This window comes from Typopeltis vanoorti, chromosome 20 (assembly GCF_054136105.1).
Source record: "Typopeltis vanoorti isolate ZY-2024b chromosome 20, IOZ_Tvanoo_1.0, whole genome shotgun sequence".
In the NCBI taxonomy this organism is placed as follows: Eukaryota; Metazoa; Arthropoda; class Arachnida; order Uropygi; family Thelyphonidae; genus Typopeltis; species Typopeltis vanoorti.
The window spans coordinates 108328496-108354768 of NC_143568.1; the positions used below are offsets into that span (position 1 = coordinate 108328496).

Consider the following 26273-nt stretch of genomic DNA (forward strand, 5'->3'; position numbering starts at 1 on the left):
AGTGCCACTTTCATATCTCTTAATGACTTCCAGCTTTTCCTCTAATGTAATTACTTTTCTTCTCTTTTTATTACTGCCACTTTCTTTATCAGTCTTTCTCTTTTCCATATCAGGGTTTGAATATAACAAAGCCTCATAGGTATCTAAATTAAAGCAAAATGAATGAAAAGTGATTGAGCAAGAGAACAGAGTTTGCACATGAGCTTGCGATGATAGCTTTGATTCAACTGCTGAGTGTCGCTGGCCACCACCTGCAGTCTGCCACTACCTACTACATTGACACGTGCCACCACTTGCTGCAGATTGGCGACAAAACATTTTGCGTAACGTAAAATTTTGCATAATGTAAAAAAAAACATGTTAACTGATTAATCACTTGCTTAAAGCAGGAAATAGTATTATTTCACTCAATCATTGTAACTGATTATCGCACATATTGAATTCGTGTTAAGTGAGGTTTTGCTATTCTGTATTTCTTCAGATTAAGACAGAACACAAATAAAAATCAGTATTTTACAAAGAGATTTCTAAATTTGTAACTGTTATTTAATGCCTCATGTTGATTTAATTCAATCAACATGAGGCATGTTGAACATAGGAACGAGATATATTGTAACAAGGAACTGCGTTTCTGACATCACATTCCTACGTTCAACATCTGTTTCATGTTGAATGAATAATAAAAAAAAAGACAGTTACTAATTTAGAAATCTCTGTAAAATACTGCTTTTTATTGGTGTTCTGTCCCAATCTGAATTTATTATTTATCTGAAGTAGTACGCAGTGTTATGAAACCAGTAAGTAATTAATTTATAGATGTGCATCACTTTTTTATGTGGCTTTTGCCAGTAATTAACAAAATCTGGATACAACAAGCCACAGAAATTTTAACGCTTTACGACTGCTTTTCATTTCAGTACCTATATAAAAATTTTGAAGTCAGTCCTTCCAACCTTCTTTGGTCTATCCTTCTTGTTATTTTTTTCCCCTTTACTTCATATTATAATGTAATGAAAAATATTAATTTTTCTGGGCTTCCACCAGCTAATGAATGCATCCCTAGGTGGTGGATAAGGGAAAAACCTGACTAACATCCATTGGATATCAGGATAGCTATGAATATAATAAAGAGCTGTGGATCTCATATGAAACTTACTATTCATCCATCCACAGATGACAATGCTGGTCTATCAAAAAGTAATGACATTACCTAGAACCTTTTGCAATGCTCACTTGAAATAGCTGGTACCAGAGACAAAACAAAATTTCTGAAGTAACAAGACAGCATGTGAAGAAATGAAGAGAAATGAAACAACTGGAAGCCTATTGAATATACCAAACTGTGCAAAACAATCAGAAAATGAATCAAGAAAGAAATACAAAAATTCAATTGTAAACTGATAACAAATGATTGAAGAAAACTGCAGTCTCAAAAAAAAAAAAAAGCCAAACAGCAATAAACAAATAGTTGCAATCAAACTACAAGATGGAACATAATCTAAAACTGCTATGCTTTAGCAAAGAGAATTGAGGAATTTTATTCAATACTATATCAGAATGACAAAACAAACACACAAAAAAGGCAACCATGAAATAACTGAAGCCACATATTCTACCAGAAGTTATGTGGAACATCCAAAACATGCAAAATGGAAATGCATAGGTGAGGATGGGGTCATAGCTAAATCTAAAAGCAAGTGGGAAAATTATCTATAAAATCTTGGTCAAGCATTTTATCCTATGTAAGATATACACAAAAAAGGAGAAGCAGAAAACTTGAACTGTTCATCCATCAGTCTATTATCAGTGTTTATAAAGTGTTTACAAAAGTCTTGGATCACAGGCTTTGTGCAACTCACACAGTTAAAAGAATGCAAGCTTTAGAAGCTTCAAGTTGTACAATGGATTATTGAATAGTTTAATGAATACCAATTTCCATTTTCTTGATCATGAGAAAGCTTTGATTCAATAAAAATTTGTGCAATACCTGTATAAAAATTGTAATACTAAATTTATACAGACATCAAGGGATGAATACAAGTTACCTTTGACCTCTACAATTACACGAGGTGCTCAAAGGGGTTACAATTAGTCCAGACACTTATTATTATGGTGAACTACTACTTGGGCAACGTTGGCCAAAGTGTCCAGTGGGATTGCTGCGCATGCTGTTTCAATTTCTTTCTAAAAGGCCACCAGTCAAGCATTTAACTTGTGGCCCTTCAGAAAATGAAGGGCCACTCCATTTTCGTAGAAAACTTCATTATCATAGAAAACCAGCTAAAAGTGTAGCTGGTTTTCTACGATACACTACATCCTTCAGAGTCCCCCCATAGGTATAGGTCCAAGGATGTTAAATCAGGAGAACATGGGGGGGGGACTTAACTACGCCTCTTCATCAAGGTAAGCTCTCACGTCTCAGTGGTAGTTTGGCATCTTGTTGGAAGAGAAATCGATCATTCCCATAAAGTGCATGAATGGCAAGTAAAATGGATGTGCATAGCATGTTGTCTAGGTACACTTGACCAGTAACAATACCTTCAGAGAAGAATGGTCCTATCAAATCCCTAGATGACAATCCACACCAAACATTGAGCCCCGGATTTTCTGGAACCCAGTAAACATAATTATGCCGATTCACTGTTCCATTAAACTTAAATTGTGCTTCAATCAGGATCGTCTTCATTCATTGCATGTAATAATCTTGGGATGTAAACTTTCCATTTAGCTGCTTTAAGAATGTGCTGTATGCTTGCACTGCTAACTGCTGTCTCACGCGCACATTGTGTGGTAGACTTTCGTGGTGAGCATGTAAACTGTTTCAACACCATAGCCAAGGAAGTAGCTGAAGTCCTGCAAGGCATCCCAGATCTTCCCTTCTGCACATCACACACAGCACCATGGCTCTTGAACTTATCACGAATATGTGCAATAGTCAGGCATGTTGCAAACTCACGCCTCCACTGTCACTGAACTTGAAAACATTCTCAAATTTGAAATACCACTTTAAAATGGTTTTGTGTTCCTCGAACAACAATCATGCCTCGGCCATTTTGTTTGACTGTCCTACTGGTCATGTGTTGATGCTAGTATTTATGTGAGTAACGATATCTTTTGAGAGAACATCACACTACACATTGCTACCGTAATTCGATTCAACTCCATAGATGACATCTGTTAAATTGTGTATACATTTTTTTGATGGACTCTGTTGTAAGGACCATCAAATCAGACATGAATGCAATAGCAACAATTCAATGTAATGGAAACACCTCCAATGTGGAAATATAGAGAGAGGGAGAAAGAGAGAGAAAAGCATAAAACAAGGTGACACTATATCCCCCAAAATTATTCGCAGCATGTTTAAAAGAAACATTTAAACTTCTTGATGGAAAGAAAAAGTAAAAAAGCCATTTATGTTTTAAATATGAAATAGTTATCTTTACTTCACATCTACATGATTACAGACTCATATCTGTGAACTGCAAATTGCTAGCAAAATATGCAACCTAAAATAGCCAGCCTGGTTGGCCAAGTGGTTAGCGTAACTGCTCTCCAGCCAAAAGGCTGTAGTTTTTCAGTTCCTTTACATTTAATGTCCATGTTTTGCAGCCATATGTTAATATGGCTGCAAAACATGGTTCAAATCCTGCAATGGGCATGGATGTTTGTCATTGTCTCTGAAAAATACTAGTTGTAGGTGGGCGGTGGTAGATGATGAATGTAGTTGAGTGGTGGAGTAGGTGCCCTCCCTCGATGAGTCCTTGGACTCCCTGGAGGTGTCAAATAATAATAATAATAATAATAATAACAACAAAATAATAAAAATCAATAATAAGGAAACTGAACGAGTGAATCATTTCCCTAAGTATATGTAATGATATCAATCGATCAAAAGACAAACAACAATGCTTGGCTAGAAAACATTTGGAAAAATAGCATCTACATTCAAAAACCAATTACCACTATGCTTAAAAAGGAAAGTTGTTAACCAGTGTGCATATTAACATATGGCTGCAAAACATGGACATTAAATGTAAAGGAACTGAAAAACTACAAACAGCACAATTTGGTATGGAAAGATGTATGCTTGATATCACAAGAATGGAGTACAAAGGGGATATTTGAATAAGTAATCAAATCAAAACCTGTGACATTATAGAAAGAGTGAAACATCTGAAGTGGAAATAGACTGGGCATAATCACTTGAAGACATGACTAACAATGGACAAAAGAGGTATTGGACTTGATTCCACAGGAAGAAAAATAACCACAATAGTGACCAATATCATGATGAATTGATTAAATCATCAGATCTGGAGTAACTTGGAGGAAAAAACCCATTAACAGACAGTCTTGGAGTCATCTTGGAAGGGCCTTCAATTGCTGATGATGAACATTAATTTAGTTCCAGAAATAATTATCAGATTTCCAGTGGTGGCTTGTGGCTTGAAATCGTGGGGGTGCTGCAACTTACAAAATATACATACACACTGTAAGTACAGTGTGTGTATTTGGATAAAATATCAAAATTATGGTAAAAATTTAAAAAAAATTAACATGAAAACAGTGTATTATCAATAAAATTATACAGTTTGGTATAATTAAAAATTACTTAAAAATAGAATTCATTCCTTCAATTGTCATTAAAGGAATGGATTTACAATTTTTGGACATTACAATTAAAGTGTTTAATTGTAATGTCCAAATATTTAAAGAGACGGAGTAAATACGATAAGCACTATGAACGCTCTACTACTGGCGCAAACTGCATATAAACGACAGTGGAACTGCATGACGGACAGTGCCGCAGTACGCTAACAGCTCACATCTCACTATGACGAGCATATGCTTGCGTGTGTAGCAATATGACACTGTGGTAAACACAGTGCTGCTAGCGTCATTCACCCTCTTAAGTGCTACAAGATGGATTTTTATTATTTTTTATACAAAATAAGAGAATTGTATAGGATTGTTGATGATAAAATTAAATATTACAAGCAAATATAAATAAATTAATAAATATATTTATATATTGAGAAAAATTGGGGGTGCTGTGTTTCTGCAGTGCCTATTGCATGAGCCACCCCTGTAGATTCCACTAAAAATAATATCAAGCAGAATCCAGACTTAAAATTGTCAGTTAACAGAAAAAAAAAATTATGTCGCTCCCACCCATGAAAAGTTACCTGCAAACCTATCATATATTTTGTACCATGGGTAGACTAAGGATTTTTTAAAATTTTTTTTTTTTTTTTGTATTTTTAATTTAATCTTTACATAGTCTGGAAATCCTGCTCTAGAGAGCAAACATAGAACTTCAACCCACTTCGAAAGTGGGGTAGCAATCTCCTGCTGGGTGATGAAATTCTTCTCCCACCTAAAAACAATCGCAATCCATGTCCACGGCAGAAGTCAAACCTGCAGCCTGTTGGTTGGAGAGTGAGTATGCTAACTACTCGGCCAACCAGGCCAGCAATAAGAGAAGATTAAGCTACAAGTGACTGATTGGCATAAAATGAGAAAAAATAATATAATAAAAAAAAAGTTAAATATATTCAAACAATAACATATAATATAATAGGAAGAAACAACAAGAAATGTTTTTTTTTTTTATTACCACATATCCATCTCTTTTTCAATATTGAACTGCTCAGTACTATATACAAATATTACACCATGCGCATCTTTCATTAAGGCAGGCCAACAATTTTCATACCTAAAAAATAAATACAAAACAAATTCAAAACTATAAAAATTAAATTTGAATGATAATAATATTTATTTACATTTGTACTATGTTACCCAGTACTTCAAAAGTATTTTGAGGAAAGAAGAACAAAAAATATTCCATCTTGGAAACCAAATATTTCAGTAAAGAAAGAAAAAGATTGATATCTACCCTATATATATATATATAAAATGATAAGCCTTTTTATGTCACGTTTTGAAACTCAGGGGCTACCCCTGAGCGTCGAGTCCTCAAAATTTGAGTCATCAAAATTCAAGGAGAACTGGCCTACCAGTCTGGAACTTGGGGAGGGGGAGGGGGCTGACAAAAGTGAAGAAGTTGAGTTTTATGAATACTTAAAAGAGATTAAAAACCTAACAAAGAAACATGAGATAAACATAGTGATGGGTGACTTTAATGTGGAAGTGGGCAGAGGAGGGGGGGGGGTGATGGAGAAATTATTGGAGATCGCCTCACCCAGTTCTGTCAGGAAGATCTAATGATAGCAAACACCTGGTTTAGACTTCCACCCAGAAGACTGTACACTTGGAAATCATCTCAAGATAGCCAACATAACATTGTCAGAAACCAAACTGACTACATACTGATAAATAAAAGATTCCATAGTAGTATTTTGTAGCAAGACTTATACGTTGGTCATACATAACTGGTAATTAGCTTAAGGAATTAACAATGCATATAACAAATATTAATTAAAGCAAACTTTAATGAATACCTTTGATATTTCGTCAACGTCACATGGCCATCTTCAGGTACAAATATGGTATGTGCATGCAGGCACTAACAAAAGCAAATGAGGAAGAAGGCAAGAAACTAATATTGTTCCTAAAGTCCTAATGGTGCCCCCTAGCAGGCTAATTGGATTGTCTCGGCCATTGGGTTGAAGTTCTCATAATGTAGGCTTCCCAAATTTGGGGTATTTTCATGCACCCAAATTTGTTGAGGTTTGGAATGTTTTTTAGAGCTGCTGATGATTCCATGAATAATCTTTCGTACTTGAACTTGCTGCAGTGTATTATGTTAATTTTCTTACAACGAATTCTATGGTGGGTATCTAAGACATGGTCTGCCAGCCCAGAGTGGCTGTACTGGTGAAACCGGATGTAGTCTTTGTGTTCTGAAATCCTGATATTCGCTGTCCTGCCTGTTTGACCAAAGTAGGACAATTTACAGCTGCAAGGAACCTGGTATACACCAGCTAGGTCTAGGGGGAGTGGTTGGTCTTTGGTAGAGCAGATAAGGGATGCCAACTTTTTATATGGTCTATAACAAGAAGTCAGGTCATTTTTTTTTTAGGATATTGGTTATTTTCTCAGAGGTGCCCTGGATGTAGGGGGATGGTGATAGATTTAGGGTAATCTTTATTGTGGAGTGGGGGGGGGTTACTGGTTTCAGTATTTTTTTGATTTTTTGGGGGTTGTAGCCATTGGCTAAGTAAGTGTTGAGGATGTGGTTTAGTTCAGTGGTTAGGGCATCGTGATCTGAACAGATTAATTTTGCCCTGTTAAATTGTGTTTTTATAACCCCATATTGTTGTGAGGGGGGAGGGATTGCTGGTGCATGTATCTGCCTGTATGGGTGGGTTTTCTATAAATGGAGAAAACCAAAGATCCATCAGGCTGGCGAGTGATTAGTGTCTAGGAAGGGAAGGGTGTTATTTTCCTCTTTTTCTACAGTGAACTGGGTTCTGGGGTGTTGGTTGTTTAAGTGTGTTAGGAAGGAGTGGAGTGTATCTAAGCCATGTGGCCAAATAGTGAACACATCATCCACGTACCAAAGCCAAATAGTGGGTTTTTGTGGGGCAGAGTTTAAGGCTTTCTCTTCAAAGGTCTCCATAAAGAAGTTGGCCAAGGGTGGGGAAAGTATCTGTTTGTAGAATTTTCCTTGCCAAACTAAATAGCCTGAGTTCATTGTGAACTGAAATAGGGCTGAGATATCGGGAGGAAACTTGGCTTGGATGAGGTCTAGGGTTTCCTTGAGTGGGACATTAGTGAATAGGGAGGAGACGTCAAAACTGACCATTATGTCAGTGTGTTGGAGTGAGAGGTTTTCTATACTGGCTTTGAGGTGGGCTGAGTTTTTTTTGTGTGATGGTGTGTTGCCAGTATAGTGTATGAATGCTTTGGCTAAATATTTGGCCAATTTGTATGTACGGGAATCGATGCCATCCACTATGGGACGTAATGGCACATTTTGTTTATGTATTTTTGGAAGTCCATATAATCGGTGGGGGGGGGGGGGGGTCTACCAAGTTAATACCAAAGTGTATAGTGAAAAGTGTTAATACACTTTGGTATTAACTTGGTCTAGCTACTCATTAATGATGAAGCCTCAAAAAAGGCTGAAACCGGTCTGGGTAGTGACCTCCCCACCATAATGTAATAACAGCATACATTTCCTAGGAAATGTGTTTTTACATTATGGAACATACCTAAGAATAGCAATCAGAACTTTACCGACTTTGCTGCGAGATTTCCGGTATTGCACTAAGTGTGTTAGGGTCACTTGCATTTAGCGGACACTAGTGGTCGCCGATACTTTATAGTTTACTATATTCGGCAAGAAACTCTCTGATTCCAATCTTTGAGTTTCTTATTCGGTTTTAAAACAATGTGGGATTTAATATCCCCTTAATTTAAATAATGTTTTTGTTGCTGAAATAAAGCTTATTAGCTCTTTATATTTAAGTAGTTTTTACTTAATTTCCAAAAGTTGATAAAATTGGAGCTGCACTCTTCTTGCTGCAAAGTCTTCAATTTCCAACACCTATTTAACAGAACAAGTTCCCAAAAACTACAACTATCCAGAAAGTACAGTTGTTCAAGAAGAGCTTTACTTCCCAGTGCACATTAAACCATCACCAAATTCCTAACATGTCTCAAGGGATGTACTGTAATAGTACTATATGATACTTTAAATTTTATCCTATTTTATTACATACCTTGTATCACCACTGCAGTCCCATAATTCCACTTCTGCTTTGACAATTCTTCCACTCACATTAAGACTGTCACTTTCAAATTCTAAAATTCTAAATATTATTGAGAAACAAATTTAAATTCACAGCATAATTAATATACTAGTAAATATAAAAAATAAGTGCAAAATTCTAAAATGACTAATACAGATATTCAGAAAACTTGCTCACTAGTTTTGGGGCCTTTCCATTTGTATTAAAATAATGACAATTTCATATTTTTTATTTTTATGTGACTCCCACCAATGGAAGGTTGTAAACCTACAGTACATTAGTACCAAGAATGGGCTAAAGATTTTTTTTAATGTTTTTATTAAGTTTTATAATTTTTTTGTATTTTTATTCTTTTTATATAATCTAGAAGTCCTGCTCTAGAGCCCAAACATGGAAATTTTCAAGCTTCCAATAAGTCAGGAAGTGATCTCACACTAGAAAATGCAATTCATCTCCCACCAAAGCACAACTGAAAATATCTGTGCACATAGCAAGATTTGAACCTTCACCTTGTGACTGGAGAGTAGATATACTAACTTCTCGATCAACCGAGATGACAATATTGTATGCTATCGTATGGTAGCATTCTCTATTATAGTCAACAAATTACAAAGGCAAAACAGCAAAAAAAAATCACAAATAAAGATGTCAAAAGACAATGTTTTTATTTTGACTACTTTTGTGAAACACTTTATTTCACTTCATCAAGAAATAACATGAATAAACTAAAAACTAGAAAGCAAGTAACAGTTAACATGTCTAGCGAAAGATATTTGAAAATGTTAAATAATGAAGAGCGTGCATCCGCTATTATGCTGGCTGTTGGTTCATGGGTTGCTGTAATATTACTGGTAGATACAGTGTATCGTGATAGATTAAGGAAGACCAGACTTGATGTAAAATCATCTCTTGTTTTTTGTTATACAGTAGAGAATACTTTATCACTTCAGCTAATTCTTTGAATTTTTATAGAGTATTTCAGTTTGTTGCTATTCTTACTTGGTGTTTTCTTTCGTTGTATGTGCTGCCAGCTGTGATTTGTACTTTCTTTCATTCTCAATATTGGAAGTATTCTGATCAGTGTATCTCACTAGATCTGTCAGTCTGTCCTATGTAGTGTAGACCATAACTACAGCTGATCTTGAAGACACCTGGTTTTTTGAGTGACAGATGTGAAGTTTGAGGAAGTTTGTTGGCAAAGCAACCATGCTATTTTATCTATGATTGATTGTATTATATATAGAAGAATCGCTGTTCCTTTGTATTCTTAGTTGTTGTTTTTTTGTTATTGTTGTTCTGATTGTTTTGGAGGTTGAAATAGAATTTTTTTTAACTAATGTTCTGCTGTAGCCATTTTTTGGAAGGACAGAATTAAGATACTGTAGCCCTTGAAGATGCCAAGAAATTATATACTTGATTTTAATCCTTTACCCAAGGAAGCAAAACAATGTTTTGCATGTGAAATATACTCATGTCTGAGATAAATGTATATAAATGTATATAAAGGCTAATGACTTCACATCACTTGCCTTACTATGTATCCCATAATGCAAAGTACACCCCCTTTTGGATGTGTAAAATGCTATGCATACTGGGAAGGGCCACTACCCAGACCAGTTTCGACCTTTACTGAGGTCTCATCAGGGAGCCAAGCCTAGGAGAGATACCAAAGTTGAAGTAATGCAGAAGTCATACATATTTCACATACAGTAGGCTTGTATGATATGAGAGTTTCTTGGCATCCTTAATATATAGTAGAACCAAGGTAAAAAAAATTTCAACATCTTTCTCTCATCCAGAGATTTTTTTAAAATAAAGTCTAGCAACTTTTGACTACTTGTATATGAGATATACACTATCTACCGATAACTGTCCAGACACTTTAGAAATTTACAATTGATACCAGCAGGCATACCTAATATCAGGTATGTCCACCTTTGGCTTTAATCACCTCCTGCACCGTTTGAGGGAGGCGTTCCACCAATGTGCGGCACACATAAGATGGAATTTGTCTCCATTCAATCATCAAAGCAGCACTGAGTTCAGCAATGGATCGAAGACATGCTGCTCTGGACCTCAATTGCCACTCCAATTCATCCCACAAGTGTTCAATGGGGTTGAGGTCAGGACTCTGCACAGGCCAGGGCAGTCGTTTAACACCCAACTCTTCATACTATTCACTAACAGCTGCAGTTTTGTGGCATGGGGCATTGTCGTCTTGATAGTAACAGGGGTACGTTCCATAAAATTCCACAGTGTAGGCAGCACCTAATTATCCAGAATATCAAGATACTAAGCTGCCTTCATGGAACCATGAACAACAATTAGTGGTCCCACTCCAAACCAGCTGAATGCACCTCACACTACTACTCCATTACTCCTCCACCACCAAACTTTATTGTAGGTATAACACACTGTGGTAACACGCGTTCAACAGGCTGCCTCCACATCCACACAGTGCCATCAAACTGGAAACAGGTGACCCTTGATTCATTACTCCAGAGTACCATTTTTTACTGGTCAATTATTCAGTTCACACGTTCTTTGCACTAGGCCACACGAGTTGCCTTGTTCGTTGTTATGATGTTTGGCCTGTGTGCCACTGGTCTTCCATGGAAACCAAGTAAATGGAGTTCTTTTTGTACAGTATTAATCCAAACCATGGTGTGACTGGTGCTTTTTTGCATGCCACCTGTTTTAATATCCTCCTTTTCTTGTCCTATCAGTCATTTTTGGCAGCTGCCCTCGGTGTTTTCCTGCGCTAGTGATGCCAGAATGTCTCCATTTGTTGATCACATTGCCAACTGTTGATTTTGGATGCTCCAGTCGAGAGGCAATGGCACGTATGGACATGCCACCAATGTGACAGCCCACGATGACACCTGTCTAAAGGACTGAATTCACGTCATATTGTTATACCACTTGTATTTAACTGTCTGTACACAGGTTTTTATGTTATTAACAAACCTGGAATGTTCCATAACTTCAAATAACAGTGGTGTCCAGAAATTATTGGTAGATAGCATATATAACTTCTGCATTACTTCAACCTTGGTATCTCTCCCAGGTCTGGTTCCCATGATGAGACCTCAATAAAGATCAAAACCAGTCTGAGTAGTGGTCCTTCCCATTATGCATAGCATTTTACACGTCTGAAAGAGCGTGTTATGGGATACATACTAAGGCAAGTGATGTGAAGTCATTAGCCACTATATACGAAGTCCGCTAGAGGGCTACACAGTGTGTAGTGTTTGCAGAGAGCTCCCAAAAAGGTAAGTATTATTTTGAGAAAAAATTGGCAATTGATTTAATCTTAACGTAGTATTGTTTGTTTTTGGTAACTTGGTGTGTCTGTGTGATTTTTGATGTGATTTCCGCTTTATTTAAACTAGTAGTTTAAAGAAATAATTGATAGCGCCAATGCGATGAAATACAATGCCATCCAAAACTTCGCCATCTTTGTTCAAAAACTTTAATGTAAGGGAATTCGTCCAGTGTAACGTGTGTGAGATGTACGCTTTCCCGAAAGAGGCTGGAGTTTGGATAGATAATGATAGTGGTGGGAAACTGTGCCGAAAATGTAAGGAAAGTGAGGAATTGAAGCGTGTGTCAGATCGTGAGATTGTTGTTGTAGAAGAAAGCCAGAATGTGAGAGAAAATAGTGGTTTGATAGTAAATTGTGATGTTGTACAAGATAGCAATGAAAGTGGTGATGAAAGAGAGAAAATGGTTTGAATGATAAAAAAAATGAGAAATTAGCTGTAATGAGTGAGATCGCACGGTTATGCAGAGTAATACATAGGGCAAAGTGGCAGTTGGAGCACCTGCAAAACTCTTTCCCAAGCACCTTGGCTAACAGAAATAAGCAAGTGTATGAAAGGAAAAATAGGTGTATGGGAGTGTTTCAGAAATGAAGGAAAGAGTGTTGTATGGTGACTCGTTAGTAGAGATGTGATAGATGAGAGTTTGACTAAATCATACTTACAGGGCATGAAAATTAAGGATGTAAGTGAGAGTATTAGAGCGCAAAAGCAGAGGGTGAAAGAAATGATAGTCTTAGCGAGAACGAATGATTTGAAAGGAGATAAATTTGATATGAGAGAGGACTTGAAGGAATTATTAGAGGTAGCAAAAGAAAAGAGTGACAGAGTTAGGATAGTGAGTCTGTTGCTGCGGTATGACAGAGAAGAGTTTAGTAGGAGGGCCATAATCGCAAATGACTTTATGTGCAGGTTATGCAGACGGTATTGTGTGGAGTTTGTGGACGTGTGGAGTGAGTTTGATGGGCAAAAGGATTTGTACAAGATGGATGGCTTACATTTGAATGGATTTGGTGTGCAAAGACTGGAAAAAGTGTTGCTGAGTGAAGTGAGAGTAGATGTGCAAAATCAGGGAAACTAGAACTATTAAGGAGGGGAGGAAGTGGATATGCAGACATCAGTGAGGCAGTTGAGTGTAAGAATGTATATAATATGCCTGAGCTAGTACGAAGGACAAGAAATCAGAATGGGATAGTTAGTATAACGCATCAAGATAGGGGTGGGACAAATGGACCTCTGCATTTCATGTATACTAATGTCAGGAGTATTAGGAACAAGAAGGAAGAATTTTTGGTGTTGGTTGGCTCTTCCTGGCCACGGGTTATTGGCATTAGTGAAACATGGTTGACGGAAGATGATATAGTTAGGGGGGATAGAATGTGTATGTTATAGTATGTTTAGGAGAGACAGAGAGAATAAAATTGGGGGGAGGGGGTGTTATTGATGATAGCTGATGAACTGCAGCCAAGGAGAATTGAAGTTGTATCGCAGGATAGTGAAAAGAGCTCATTTGAGGCTATTTGGTGTGAGATTGAGACTAACGGAACAAAATATACAGTTGGGTGCTGCTATAGACCAGGTGATGGAATAGATGGTGGAGATAGTATGCATAGACAAATTGATGAAATGAGTGGAAGGAGGGTAATTATTATGGGGAATTTCAATTATGGTAACATCGATTGGAAGGAGGAGAGGACACAAGTGAGGAAGGAACTGGATTTTATTCAGTTACTAAGGGATAACTATCTGAGACAGCATGTAATGGAAAATACTAGGAATTCGAGAGTGCTTGACCTAGTAATAGTATCTGAGAATTTGACTGTAATGAATATGACCATGTTGCCACCTATTGGTGAGAGTGATCATAGGGTCTTGACCTGGGAGGTGGCTAAATGTGTGAAATTTTCGATTAAGACAGGGTACAAGTGGAATTACCGTGCTGGCAAGTATGACAAGCTTAGGAGATTGCTTGGTTCAGTGCCATGCCATGTAAAACTGCAAGGGCTGGATGTTGATAGGACATGGGAAGTGGTCAAGGAGCATTTGCAGGAGGTTATGGCTGACTGTATACCTAGAGTCCAAACAGTAAATCAAGTAGGGGTTAAATGGATGAATAACACCATTAAGCTTGAGTTGCAAAAAAAGAAACAATTGTGGAGGGAATTTAAGGAGAATGGTGACCTGCAGGCACATGAACGGTATAAAGAACAGGCCAGAAGGGTAATGAGTGTGGTAAGAAAAGCAAAAGCAGATTATGAAAGGAAATTAGCCATGCAAGCTAAAGAGAATCCCAAGCAGTTTTTTCAATATGCTGCAAGTAAAAGAAAACTGTACATGGCAGAATGATTTTAAGGAATGCCGATGGTAGGGAGGTCGCTGAATCAGTTGATATAGTGGAATTACTGAGTGAGCACTTTGCAAGAGAGTATATCATCCAGGTGGTGACATTGAAGGAATGAAGGAACTATTAGTTTATATGGGAATTGTGGTGAATGAAGAGGTGAATAGTATATTACAGAACCTTAACGTGAATACATCTGTGGGATTGGACGGTATACCAGCACGGGTCTTACATGAAGTGGCTAAAGAATTGTCAGTGCCTTGACCATATTGTTTAATCTGAGTCTCAGGTCTGGTTTAGTCCCGAAGGGATAGAAAGAGGGGAAAATAGTACGACTGCATAAAGGAGGATCCAAGACTACTGTTGCAAATTACCGACCGATCAGCATATCAGGAGTTGTTGTCAAAGTCTTGGAGAAAGTAGTCAAGGGAAAAATACAGGAATGGATTGATGAAAATGAGATACTGTATGGGGGACAGCATGGTTTTGTGAAGGGTAGATCATGCCTCAGTAACTTGCTCAGGTTTTATAACACAATGATGGCTGAACTGGATAAGGGTAATGGGTATACAGTGATACTGCTGGACCTGGCTAAGGCCTTTGACAGGATACCACATGGAATTCTAATCTGTAAACTGCATATGGGAATGGATATAGGGTTGGTGAGATGGATAGGGAGGGGGGGTGATTGATGGAGAGATACCAGAGAGTAGTTTACTCAGGAGTAGAGTCCAAAAGACAGCCTGTGACTAGTGGCGTACTGCAGGGCTCTGTTCTTGGACCACTGCTGTTTAATTTGTTCATTAACGATATAGGGAAGGATCTGAGAAGAACGGTTCATTTGTTCTTTGTTCGCTGATGATTGGGAAATAGTGAATGCAGAAGATGTCAAAATTTTGCAGGATGATTTGGATAGATTGGAGGTCTGGGCTAAGGAAAATGGATGTCAGTTTAATGTGGCAAAATGTAAGGTTTTGGGGTGAAAAGATTAGCAGCAGTATATCACATTGGTGGAACTGCACTCCAGGAGATTGATAAGACCAAGGGACTTGGGAGTGTTGGTGGATAGGGAGTTGAAGTTTAGGGGGCACATTGCAAAAGTGACTAAATCAGCTCATCAAATCACTTGGATGCTGAAGAATACTTTGGCGAGCAGAGATAAGCAAGTTATTGTTCCTCTGTATCGAGCCTTGATAAGACCCCATTTCGACTACTGTGCCAGATTTGGTCACCTAGGCTTCTTCTTGATGGGGGAGGTGGTTGAGAGGATCCAGAGGCAAGTGACCAAGATGACAGCAGGTCTATGGAATGAACCTTATGAAAACAGGTTGAAGATTTGTGGGTTGCAGAAATTGGTTGATAGGTGGAAAAGGGGAGATATGATTGAGACATTCAAATTGCTGAAGGGTTTCTATAGGATTAATTCAGAGGATATTTTTGAGAACAGTACTGGTGGTAGGAGGACTACGGGACATCCATGGAAGCTTGGCAAGAGTGTGGTTAATAAGGGTGTTAGAGATGGGTTTTTTACTTTTAGAGTGGTGAATGAGTGGAATAAGCTGCCAGAGTCTGTTGTGGGTGCTATGACGGTGAATGAGTTCAAGGCAAAGTATGATAGATACTGTGTGATTGTCGAATAGTTGTGATGGTCATGATGTTTAGGGCCTCCCTTGATGAGTGTAAGGATTCCTTGGAGTCGCTTGTAATAATAATACAAGTAGCTCAGACATGAATATATTTCATGCACAAAACATTGTTTTGCTTATTTGAGTAAAGGATTAAAACCAAGCATATAATTTCTTAGTATCTTTAATGTATAGTAGAACCAAGGTAAAAAAAAATTTCAATATGCTGTAGTCCGTTGTTTCTTTTATCTATGTTGGTGGAAATTCTGTAGGCTCTATCATGTAAGGAAGGAACAAATGATGCCCATTTTTTGTGCTAGGTGGGTGGTGATGAGAAGTTGCATGTAGGTAACGTCCTGTGTTAGTTGGTTTCCTGTAGACTGAGAAGCTGAGTATGTTTTTTTCTGATATCTCTATTTCTTTCTAATTCAACTGTGAATTCAAGGATAAATGTCGTCCAGGAAGGATCTTATAATTGTATAATAGTATTGGGTCAGCCAATAAATATATCATCATATCTTTATTTATTTTGTGGTTGTGTTCATCCTCTTAGAATAAGAGGATGTCTAGATTCAAGGCATTTTTTTGTTTCTTCAGACCAGTTCAGCATTTTTAAGTTATTTGTTTTATGATGGAAATATCCTGTGGGATCTTGTTCCAAATTTTTATAGATGTTTGTGTTTGATTTTTTCTATTTATTTTGTAGAGTTCAAAATGACTGTTGAGTTGCCTTTGTCAGCATCACTTATTTGTGCAAATTTCTTCTTTCAGTTAATGATTGTAATAAAAAAAATGTATTAATCAATTGACAAATTTTGCACAAATTTGGATTTCATCCATTTATGATTAATATCTGATAAAGGCTTAATTCAATACTTCATATTTATTTGATTCAATGCTTTATTATCTGCATTGAGATAAATAGATAAATTATTAATATGTTAAATTGATATGTTGGTATTATCAAAAAAAAAAAAAGTGGAAAAAAAAAGATTTATTTAAACAATTATTTTCTGGGAAGCTCTATGGAGCACTAGGACACACTGTAGAGGGAAGGGGTGTCACTCATTAATTATTAATCCCCACAGTGTCCATCACATTTCTCCTTATAACGTATTCAATAAATGCACTCAACTCCCTCTGGTAACCCATTGCACTCATTCACCACTCTCTAAGGAGGAAAAAATCTGGCAGTCACACAGTACCGTCAACAGGGTGTAGCACCACAGAGGCAGCCTGTTTCATGGCGGCACTTAATAAGGGCACTCGTTCAGCCATATTGTGGTGGGTGCAGTATTACGGCAACAAGATATTTTACATCTGATGTAGATGCAATAGATTTATTTGAAGAATTAAAAATTCTCTCAAAAATAATACAAGAGAAAAGTGGTCCTCACCAAATTTTATCATATATATATATATATATATATATATAACCAAAATCTTGTAGAAATTTATCCCAACATAACCACCACCCTAAGGATATTTTTAACAATTCCTGTTAGCGTAGCAAATGCGGAAAGAAGTTTTTCCAAGCTTAAACTGATTAAAAATTATTTGCGAACAGCAGTGACCCAAGAAACATTGGTTGGTCTAGCAACTATATCAATAGAAGCAGAGATATCTTATAATTTAAATTTAGAAGAGCTTATAAACAGTTTTATTGTGCGATATCCCTGTAGAGCAAACATTTAATTAATATTATTATGTAATTGTTTTGCATTAATGTTTCTCTTTTAATAAAAACAAAACAGCAATTGGAGAGTTTCTTATATTTTTGTCTTATAATCCATCAGGGGTGATTGTTTGCCTCAGGCACGATCTAATCTGATGATGGCCTTGTAGTCACATCTTTGCTAAGTGCAATTTCATACAATTTTCAGGTTAAAAATTTATCTACCTTTCACAATTTATATGAATTTATCATATGCTCTCTTGTCTGTCTCTCAATCCATTTTGCAACCCACAAATCAATAATCTCACTGAAAATTTCACACTCCTGTCACCTGTTTGAGCCTCTCCCACTTCCTCATCATCATCGTCAAATTCCTGCCATGTACCCTCAAGGGGTGTACAGGATATGACAGTACTACATGAAAAAATTACATCATTACTAACTTCCTATCTACAATTTTCCTCCAAATCAGTCTGTTACTTGTCAAGACTCCAACATTATCAGATCTTATATTTCTATCCTCTAAGGCACTTTGTACCGTATCAATCCACCGATATCTTGGTCTTCCTCTGGGTCGTTTTCCTGCCAACCTGGCAGAGAACACTTGTTTTGCTAATCTTTCCTCTCCCATTCTGTTTAAGTGACCATACCATCTGAGATTAGTTCTGCTAATGCATTCCTGGATGCTGACAATGTCAAGTTCTTTCCTAATATCCTCATTTTTAATATGATATTGCCATTGATGCCATCTGTTCACGCCTCTAATCTTTCTCAGGACTCTCATATCTGCGGTCTCTAGTCTTTGGTCAAGTGTTTTACTTCTGACCCAGCTCTCAGATCCATAAGTTAAAACTTCCTCATTTTATTATTATTATTATCCCAAGACCCCATGGAGTCAAAGAATCATCTAGGAAGCCCTTTTATCATACACACATCTCATCATACCTCACCTTAAAATACTGCCTTTAAAAACTATGGTGGCCAAATCTAAACACAGTAGTCTAAATGTAGTCATATCAAGGCATAATAAAAGAAGGTTAATAATATCTCATATTTTACACATGTAAGCAATTTATTGCACATTTTCACCACTTTTGCAAGACATTTCACCTGAACTTCAACTCCTTGTCCATTCTCATTTACTCTATTTCTTGTAGTGCAGTCCAATCCAATCAATGTAAAGTACAGCATATAATCTCCTCAATCCAAAATATATACTTTACACTTTACTGAACAACTGGAAGTCATTATTCTTTTCTCCAAAATGTCAGTCTATTCAAATGGAAAAGTTTGGAGAAACTCAAGTGATCACTCCTGATATTTCCAAGGTATTCGATCAATTCTGGCATTGTGGTCTCCTTTGTGGATGGACTGCCAACTTCCTCTCTGGTTGTTCAGTGATGGATCATGGCAGATGGGTTTTCTTCCATGAAATTTTTCAATCAATGCTGGTGTTCCCTAGGGTTCTGTGCTTTCACCTACACTCTTTCTCCTATACATCAATGATCTTCTCCCTCTGATATGAAATCATAGCTCTGCTGATGATAGTACTCTCCACTCCTCTTTTCACTTTCAAAACCTTCTAGTGCTCAGGTAATTAATGCTTCATGATCTTCTCTAACCAATACTGTTAACACTGATCTCCTTACCATTCTCAAATTGAGTGAAAAAACCTGGTTAATTTTAATACCACCAAAACACAATCCTGTCTCATCTCCAGAAAGAAGAGCCATGCTTTACTCTCCCTCAATTTTGACAACATACAGCTCACCAACCAGGATAGTTTTCTCTTCTTGGGTTGAGTTTTGCATCTAACCTAATTTGACATAAGCATATCAAGTCCATAGCATCTGCAGCCTCCAAAAACCTGGTATTCTTTTTCATTCCAAACAGTACTCTCCTGCTCAACTTCTGACAATTTACAAAGCTCAAATCCACTTCAGACATTAGAATACTGTTCCCATATGTGAGGGGTACTCTTAAGAATAAATGCTTCATTGTATATTCAGATGCAAGCAATTCACTTAACCCTTTCTGCCCTGAATTTTGTTTTTTCCAAGTGAAAAAAATTTTTCTATTTATTTTGTCTTTAGGTCTAAAATAAGCAAGGGTATCAAGTATTTTTCTGAAAAATACATTTTCATTTTTCAGAAAATGAAAATGTATTTTTTTCAATGATTCATGGAAATTTCATGTTCAATGAATCATTGAAAATGAAATGATTCATTTTCAATGAATCATTTCAGAATTGGAATCATTCGCCACGTAACATGGGCTATGAAGGCCAAGAAAGTTAGTGATTCCAATTGGAATCACTAGGGCAGAAAGGGTTAATTGATGACCCATCCAGTCACTGTTGCTGAATTATGTCTTCTACAGATATTTCCAAGGATGCAACTCAACTGAATTCATCATCATCATGAACCATGGGCTCACTGCCCGTTGGTGTCTGATGCTTCTTTCACTATCTTTTTCCACCTTTCTTTGTCCAGTGCACAGTGTTGTAGTTCTGTAAACCCATTCCACACCAGTTCTTTATGTTGTATATCCATTCTCTGTATGGTCTACCTCTTCTGTTTACACCATCCATAATACCAAATATGAATTTCCGGTCCTCACTCATTCTACAGATGTGTCCAAATAATTGCAGCTTCTGTTTCATAATATTTTGCATTAGATTCTCTTTTGGTCGTATCTTCTGATAGAGCTCTTCATTTGTGATTTTTTTGTACCCATCCTATTCTTAGAATCTTCCTGTAACAAGTTTTTTCAAATGCCAAAATTCTTTTTCTTGATTTCTTATTTAGACCACTAAAGATGCATGTTTCCAGCACTCTTAGTTTTGTTTGCAGGCTGATCACTTTACTTTTACAGATGTTATTCATGGTTCAAATTTGTTCTTCCCTTTGCAATCCTGATCTTTATTTCTTTTTTACATTCCAAATCATATGCCATTTTACTTTCCAAATATGTGAATTGTTCTACATCAATTCCATCCACTTGTATCTTTTGTTTCATGTTCTTCTCACCAAATACCACTGTCTTCGTTTTTTCAACGTTCATAACAAGTCCAAATCTCTTCCCTTCCTCATTTAACAGTTTCAGTGTTTTTTGTAGTTCTCTTTCATCTTCTTCAATAATAACAATGTCATCTGCAAATCTCAGATTGTTAATTCTCATCCCATGCACTGATATTCCTTTTGCATCTTCCTTCATTTTATTCATTACTCTTTATAAATGTGCGATGAAAATGCTTGGTGATATTGGGTCCCCCCTGTCTAGTACCTCTGCCTGTTCTAAACCATTTTCCCCAAATCATCACCTATTCTAACTGCTGCAACTGCATTCTGATAAACCTCTTTTTAATATAGCTATTAGTTTTCTATCACTTCCATAGGATTCTAGCACCAATAATGTCACTTTCTGGCCGATACTGTCAAATGCCTTCTTAAAATCAATAAAGCAAGTACATATGTTTTTGTTTTTTCTCTTAGCATTTCTGCTATTAACTGCATTTCAAAATCTGTTGAATTGTAGTTCTATCTTTCCTAAATCCTGCTTACTCATCTGCAAGGTATGCTTTGAGAATACAATGAGAATTGTGTTCTCAATCTTTCTGTCAATATCATCCTCATCACTTTACCAAGGTAATTTGTCAAGGCAATTTTTCTATAAATTTTACATTCTAGCTTATTTCCTTTCTTGTATAATGTCACTAATATCGATTTCACCCACTCCTCTGGCACTTTCCCTTCTTTCCATATCATATTACATAGTTGGTGCATTTCTGTAACCATACTTTCGCTACCATATTTATTATACACCATATTTAATTTACCATCCCTCCACTTCCTTTTAATCACATATAAACAAAAGCAGCTGCTGATCAAAACAATCTTCCTCATACTGTTTTCCCCAATGAATATAACTCTCTGGTCTTCATGCACGAACAAATGCATCAACAAACTACTGCCTCTGTAGCACAATTGGAAGAACGATGGTATGTTGCACCCTTTGATTGGAAAGGCTTAAGTTTCATTCTCATTGTGACAAGAGGAATCTTTATATGTTTTTTTTTTTTTTTTCAATTGAAGGCGAGTTAGCTGATCTTGTATGGAGGTAGCAAGTTTTCTTCTCCCGGAAACTTGGGTTTTTCATCCTGCAAACAGACAAATTGGCCTTGAGAACACATGCAATTTACAAACAAAAAATACTAGTGGTGATGGGCAGTAGATGGCATTGGTGATGGTAGTAGCGGTCCACTGTTGGTGGATTAAGTGGTGGAGACAAAGTTGTAGAGTAGGTGTCCTCCCTATCACGTAATAATAATAATAAATTCCTTTTTTCTTTCTAACTACCTGCCCATACAAAGCACTGCTGTGTCAGAAGTCTTGGATCTCATGTGTAGGGCTGATATATAAAAAAAAAATCTCGTTCTGGGATCCCTAAATTACCTTCATTTACTATTGTTTCCAGAGTTCTGCATCATTATCAGTAAAAAATGGAATATTCTCCTCCTCAAATAATCCTGATTATCATTAATGTACAAATTAAATATCAGCAGTTCAAAAACAGAGCTGGAACCATTTATCATCTGCTTTCTTCTAGGTTCTATTTAACATATACTACTACTTCTGTCTGTCTATTTGCTAGTCTTCTGCATCTAATGCATTCCAAGAAGGAATGCATTAGATTTATTTAGCCATATTAATATAAATAAATGAAACCAACTAGTTTTGAGTCCGTGCGGTTAGCCTATGGCTTGGTGCTTCATAACCATATGCCTGGGGAAGGAGTGTCCTAGGTTTGATTCCTGTTGACAACATGAGGAGCTTAAGGATCTTCTTTAGCCATAGCCAAGTTAGCCGGTCTTGGGCATGGACAGCAGGTTTTTTTTTTTTATGCCATTTTATCTGGGGGTTTTCATCCTGCAAGCAAACCGGCTCCATGAACACACACACACACACACACACACACACACACACACACACACACACACACACACACACACACACACACACACACACACACACACACACACACGGATACAGTCATGAATACTATCCTTAGGGGGATGTAGCAAGGAGATGAACCAGCTGCATTAATTTTGTCGTGAACCCATCATTAGGGGACTCTACCCATCCTAAAGGGATGGATGAGATCAATCAATCAATCAACTAGTTTTGCTGCATATACTTATGGCTTCTTCTGAGTTAGGATTAGGACGAACCAAATTTACAAGAAAAGGCTAACATGAACCATAACATACTAAAATATAGAAACATGTAGGAGCCATTAATATAAGTTAAAAACAAAACACACATGGAGCCTGGAATCTGGCATAGTTTGTTATTGTTCAGTGATATGTGCATGATAGTTGGCTGAAAAGTTAGTCTGATGTGCAAAAAGATCAAACGAGCAATTTCCAAATATCACATAGGATCATTCCTTGGTTTCTATTGAGTGTGCCTTGTGAACAGATGACCATGGTAGATTCTTTTATGTTGCAGGTAATGAAGTTGTCCTCTATGCATGGCATGGAGCTCTTATCCCATTCAATGTTATGACATATGTGAGAGAAATGAAAAGCTACACCTGAGCTTTTCTTCTCTGTAGTTATTGAGAAGACAACAGAGTATCATGGTACAGCCTTTCCTTTATTTAACTCAGAGGTCATTTTATTATAAAAGCTAGTAAAGTACTAAGAATGTAACCTTCATAAAGCTATATCTTCCTGTCCACTTAGAGTATCATATTCCTATCTAGTCATTTCTGAATTCAGACTGGCTTTCAGAAAATTTTACAATATTTTACCCTTCCTTGAGATACTGACCAGTCTATACCTTTGGACTATTTTTCTCAGATTTGGTCCCCAGGATTTGAAGGGGATAAATTAACTGTGGAAAGGGTACAAAGGCAGATAACAAAGATGTTTCAGGACTGTACAATGATAGTTATGAGGATCGGCTGAGGGAATGTGGACTGCAGAGTTTGGTGGATAGAAGAAGGAGAGTTGATATGATTGAGACTTTTAAACGGTTGAGAGGTGGTTACAGGGTTGACAGTGGGGAGTTCTTTCGCTTGGTTGAATAGCAGGAAGGAGTGATGACAAGAGGCCATACCTGGAAGTTACAAAAGGAAACTGTGAGCAAGAGGGTGAGGAGTTGTTTCTTTGCATGGAGGGTGGTTGAACCATGGAATGCATTGCCTGATGGAGTGGTGAGAACGAGAATGGTCAATGAGTTTAAGGAGTGGTATGATAGACTTTGTGTTTCATAGGAAGGACCTCCCACAATGAGTCTTTTGACTCCATGGAGGCCTGAATAATAATAATAATTTGCTACTTCTGTTTTGAAGCCTCTAATATGTAATGACACTCTCTTATATATTTTCTAATGCCTTGTGATCATGCCAATAAAGACATAAATTAAACAACATGGCATAGGCGTTGTAATTTTCTCAAACTTTCTCATAATACATGGACAAATATACCATCTAATCCAACTGCTGTATTCACATTGAGATAGTGCAATATCCTGAACATGTTTGATTCGTCATCTGTCTCTTTTTGTCTCTTCTCATTGCATTCAACATAGCAAAGGAACACAGCAAAAGAAATCTTTCCTGATACTTATTGCCACTTCAAGCATTATTATCTGCATTATATATATATATATATATATATATATATATATATATATATATATATATATATATATATCTTACCTGACACCCTGTGTAGGATGGTAATCTCCAGAACTATCTGTTGCCTCTGCCAAAAAATTAGAGATAGAGGTCTTGCCACTCTAAAACAAGAAAAATACTAAATAACTTAATGAAATATTAGTTCTATAACATTTTCTGAAGCAAATCATTGTTTATGTATTTATCAAATAATAAAACGTTCTCAGAAATTCTGATTAGATATCATATACTTGTATGCTGTATTTGCCTAAATTATTATTATGTGACACCTCCAGGGAGTTCAAAGATTCATCAAGGGAGGGCACCTACTCTACAACTCTGTCTCCACCACTCAATCCACCAACTACAATGAACCACAACTACAATCATCATCAACCACCACAAATGCCATCTACCGCCACTAGTATTTTCAGAAAATCACAAACATCCATGCCCATGGCGAGAGTTGAACCTGCAACCTTGAATTTCTAAATAAACAAATAGAATAAACAATTGTAAATAAACAATGAATTTTTTTAAAAGGAACTTTATTAAACGCCATTTCCATGACTAAGTGGTTTGTAACATGTAACTTGCCTGAGATGGGAGGAAAGATGAAGATTTAATTCCAATTTCATTACAGGTTTTTATTTTTATTCTGCTACACCTCAGCTGTCTTCACTGAAGTTATTGAGAAGATAACAGAGTATCAGTACAGGCCTTTCCTTTATCTAACTCAAAGGTCACTTTATTATAGATAATAGATTTTAATAGATTACTGCATGATAAGTTGATAGTCAAACTAGAGCAGATGGGGTTGGATATTAGATTAGTGCATTGGATTGAGACTGGCTATCTGATAGGTATCAGCAAGTTAAGTATGGGGGAGCAATATCCAGGAAAAGAAAAGTCACTAGTGGTGTGTGCCTCAGGGGTTTGTTTTAGGGCCACTACTGTTTAACTTGTATATTAATGATATTGGCAAAGATTTGGATGGAGATATTCAGTTGTTTGCAGATGATGCAACTATGAAGAGTAGGGAAGATGTTGCGACCTTACAAGAAGACTTGAATAAATTTAGTGATTGGGCACTGGAATGGGGATGCGAGTTCAATGTTGCAAAATATAAGGTTTTAAAATTTGGAAAACAAAGATGGGATACAGAATTTATGCTTAGTGAGGATATATTGTTGGACGTGGAGGAAATAAGAGATCTTGGGGTGATAGTGGATGAGGATCTGAAATTTAGGGGACAAATTGCCAAAATTGTGAAAACAACACAAAGACTTCTGGGAATGATGTAGAGGACACTGACTTATAGAAGTAGAGAGATTCTTGTTCCATTGTATAAGGCTTTGATTAGGCCACACATGGACTACTGTGCCCAGATTTGGTCACCTGGTTTTCAAAAGGATGAAGAAATATTGGAAAGGATCCAGAGGTGACTAAGTAAGGTAGTTTCTGACCTCTGAAATGGCGATTATGAGGAAAGATTGAGATTATGCAATTTACAGAGTCTGCTGGACAGGAGGAAGAGGGGAGATATGATAGAGACCTACAAGTAAGGGGGTTGTTATAGGACCAATGTTGGAGAGGTTCTACAGAAAACAGTGGGAAATCAGGGAAGAACCAGAGGTCATCCCTGGAAACTATATAAAGAGGATGTGAGCAAGGGAGTGAGAAGCAGGTTTTTGCATGCAGAGTTGGGAATGATTGGAATGCCTTGCCTGAGAGTATCATGTCTGCAGAGAATTTGAGTGTCTTTAAAGCACAGTATGAAAAAAGGACCTCCTAGATGAGTCTTTGACTCCATGGGTTCTTGGGTAGAAATAATAATAATAATAATAAAAAGTGAGTAAAGTACTAAGAATGTACCTTTCATAAAGCAATGAGGGTGGTCTGAAA

At 36.9% G+C, this 26273-nt stretch overlaps 1 protein-coding gene across 1 annotated transcript in view; it reads right to left on the reverse strand.

The window, feature by feature from the left end:
* Nucleotides 1–26273, reverse strand: part of LOC150095776 (intraflagellar transport protein 22 homolog) — a 67130-nt gene that overhangs the window by 9752 nt on the left and 31105 nt on the right. Inside the window, exons 2-4 of the mRNA XM_090410518.1 lie at nt 24411–24490; nt 8694–8783; nt 5621–5719 (exon numbers count right to left, since the gene is read on the reverse strand). Of these exons, the coding sequence (XP_090266644.1) occupies nt 5621–5719; nt 8694–8783; nt 24411–24490 (269 nt within the window). The remainder of the gene's footprint in view (nt 1–5620; nt 5720–8693; nt 8784–24410; nt 24491–26273) is intronic.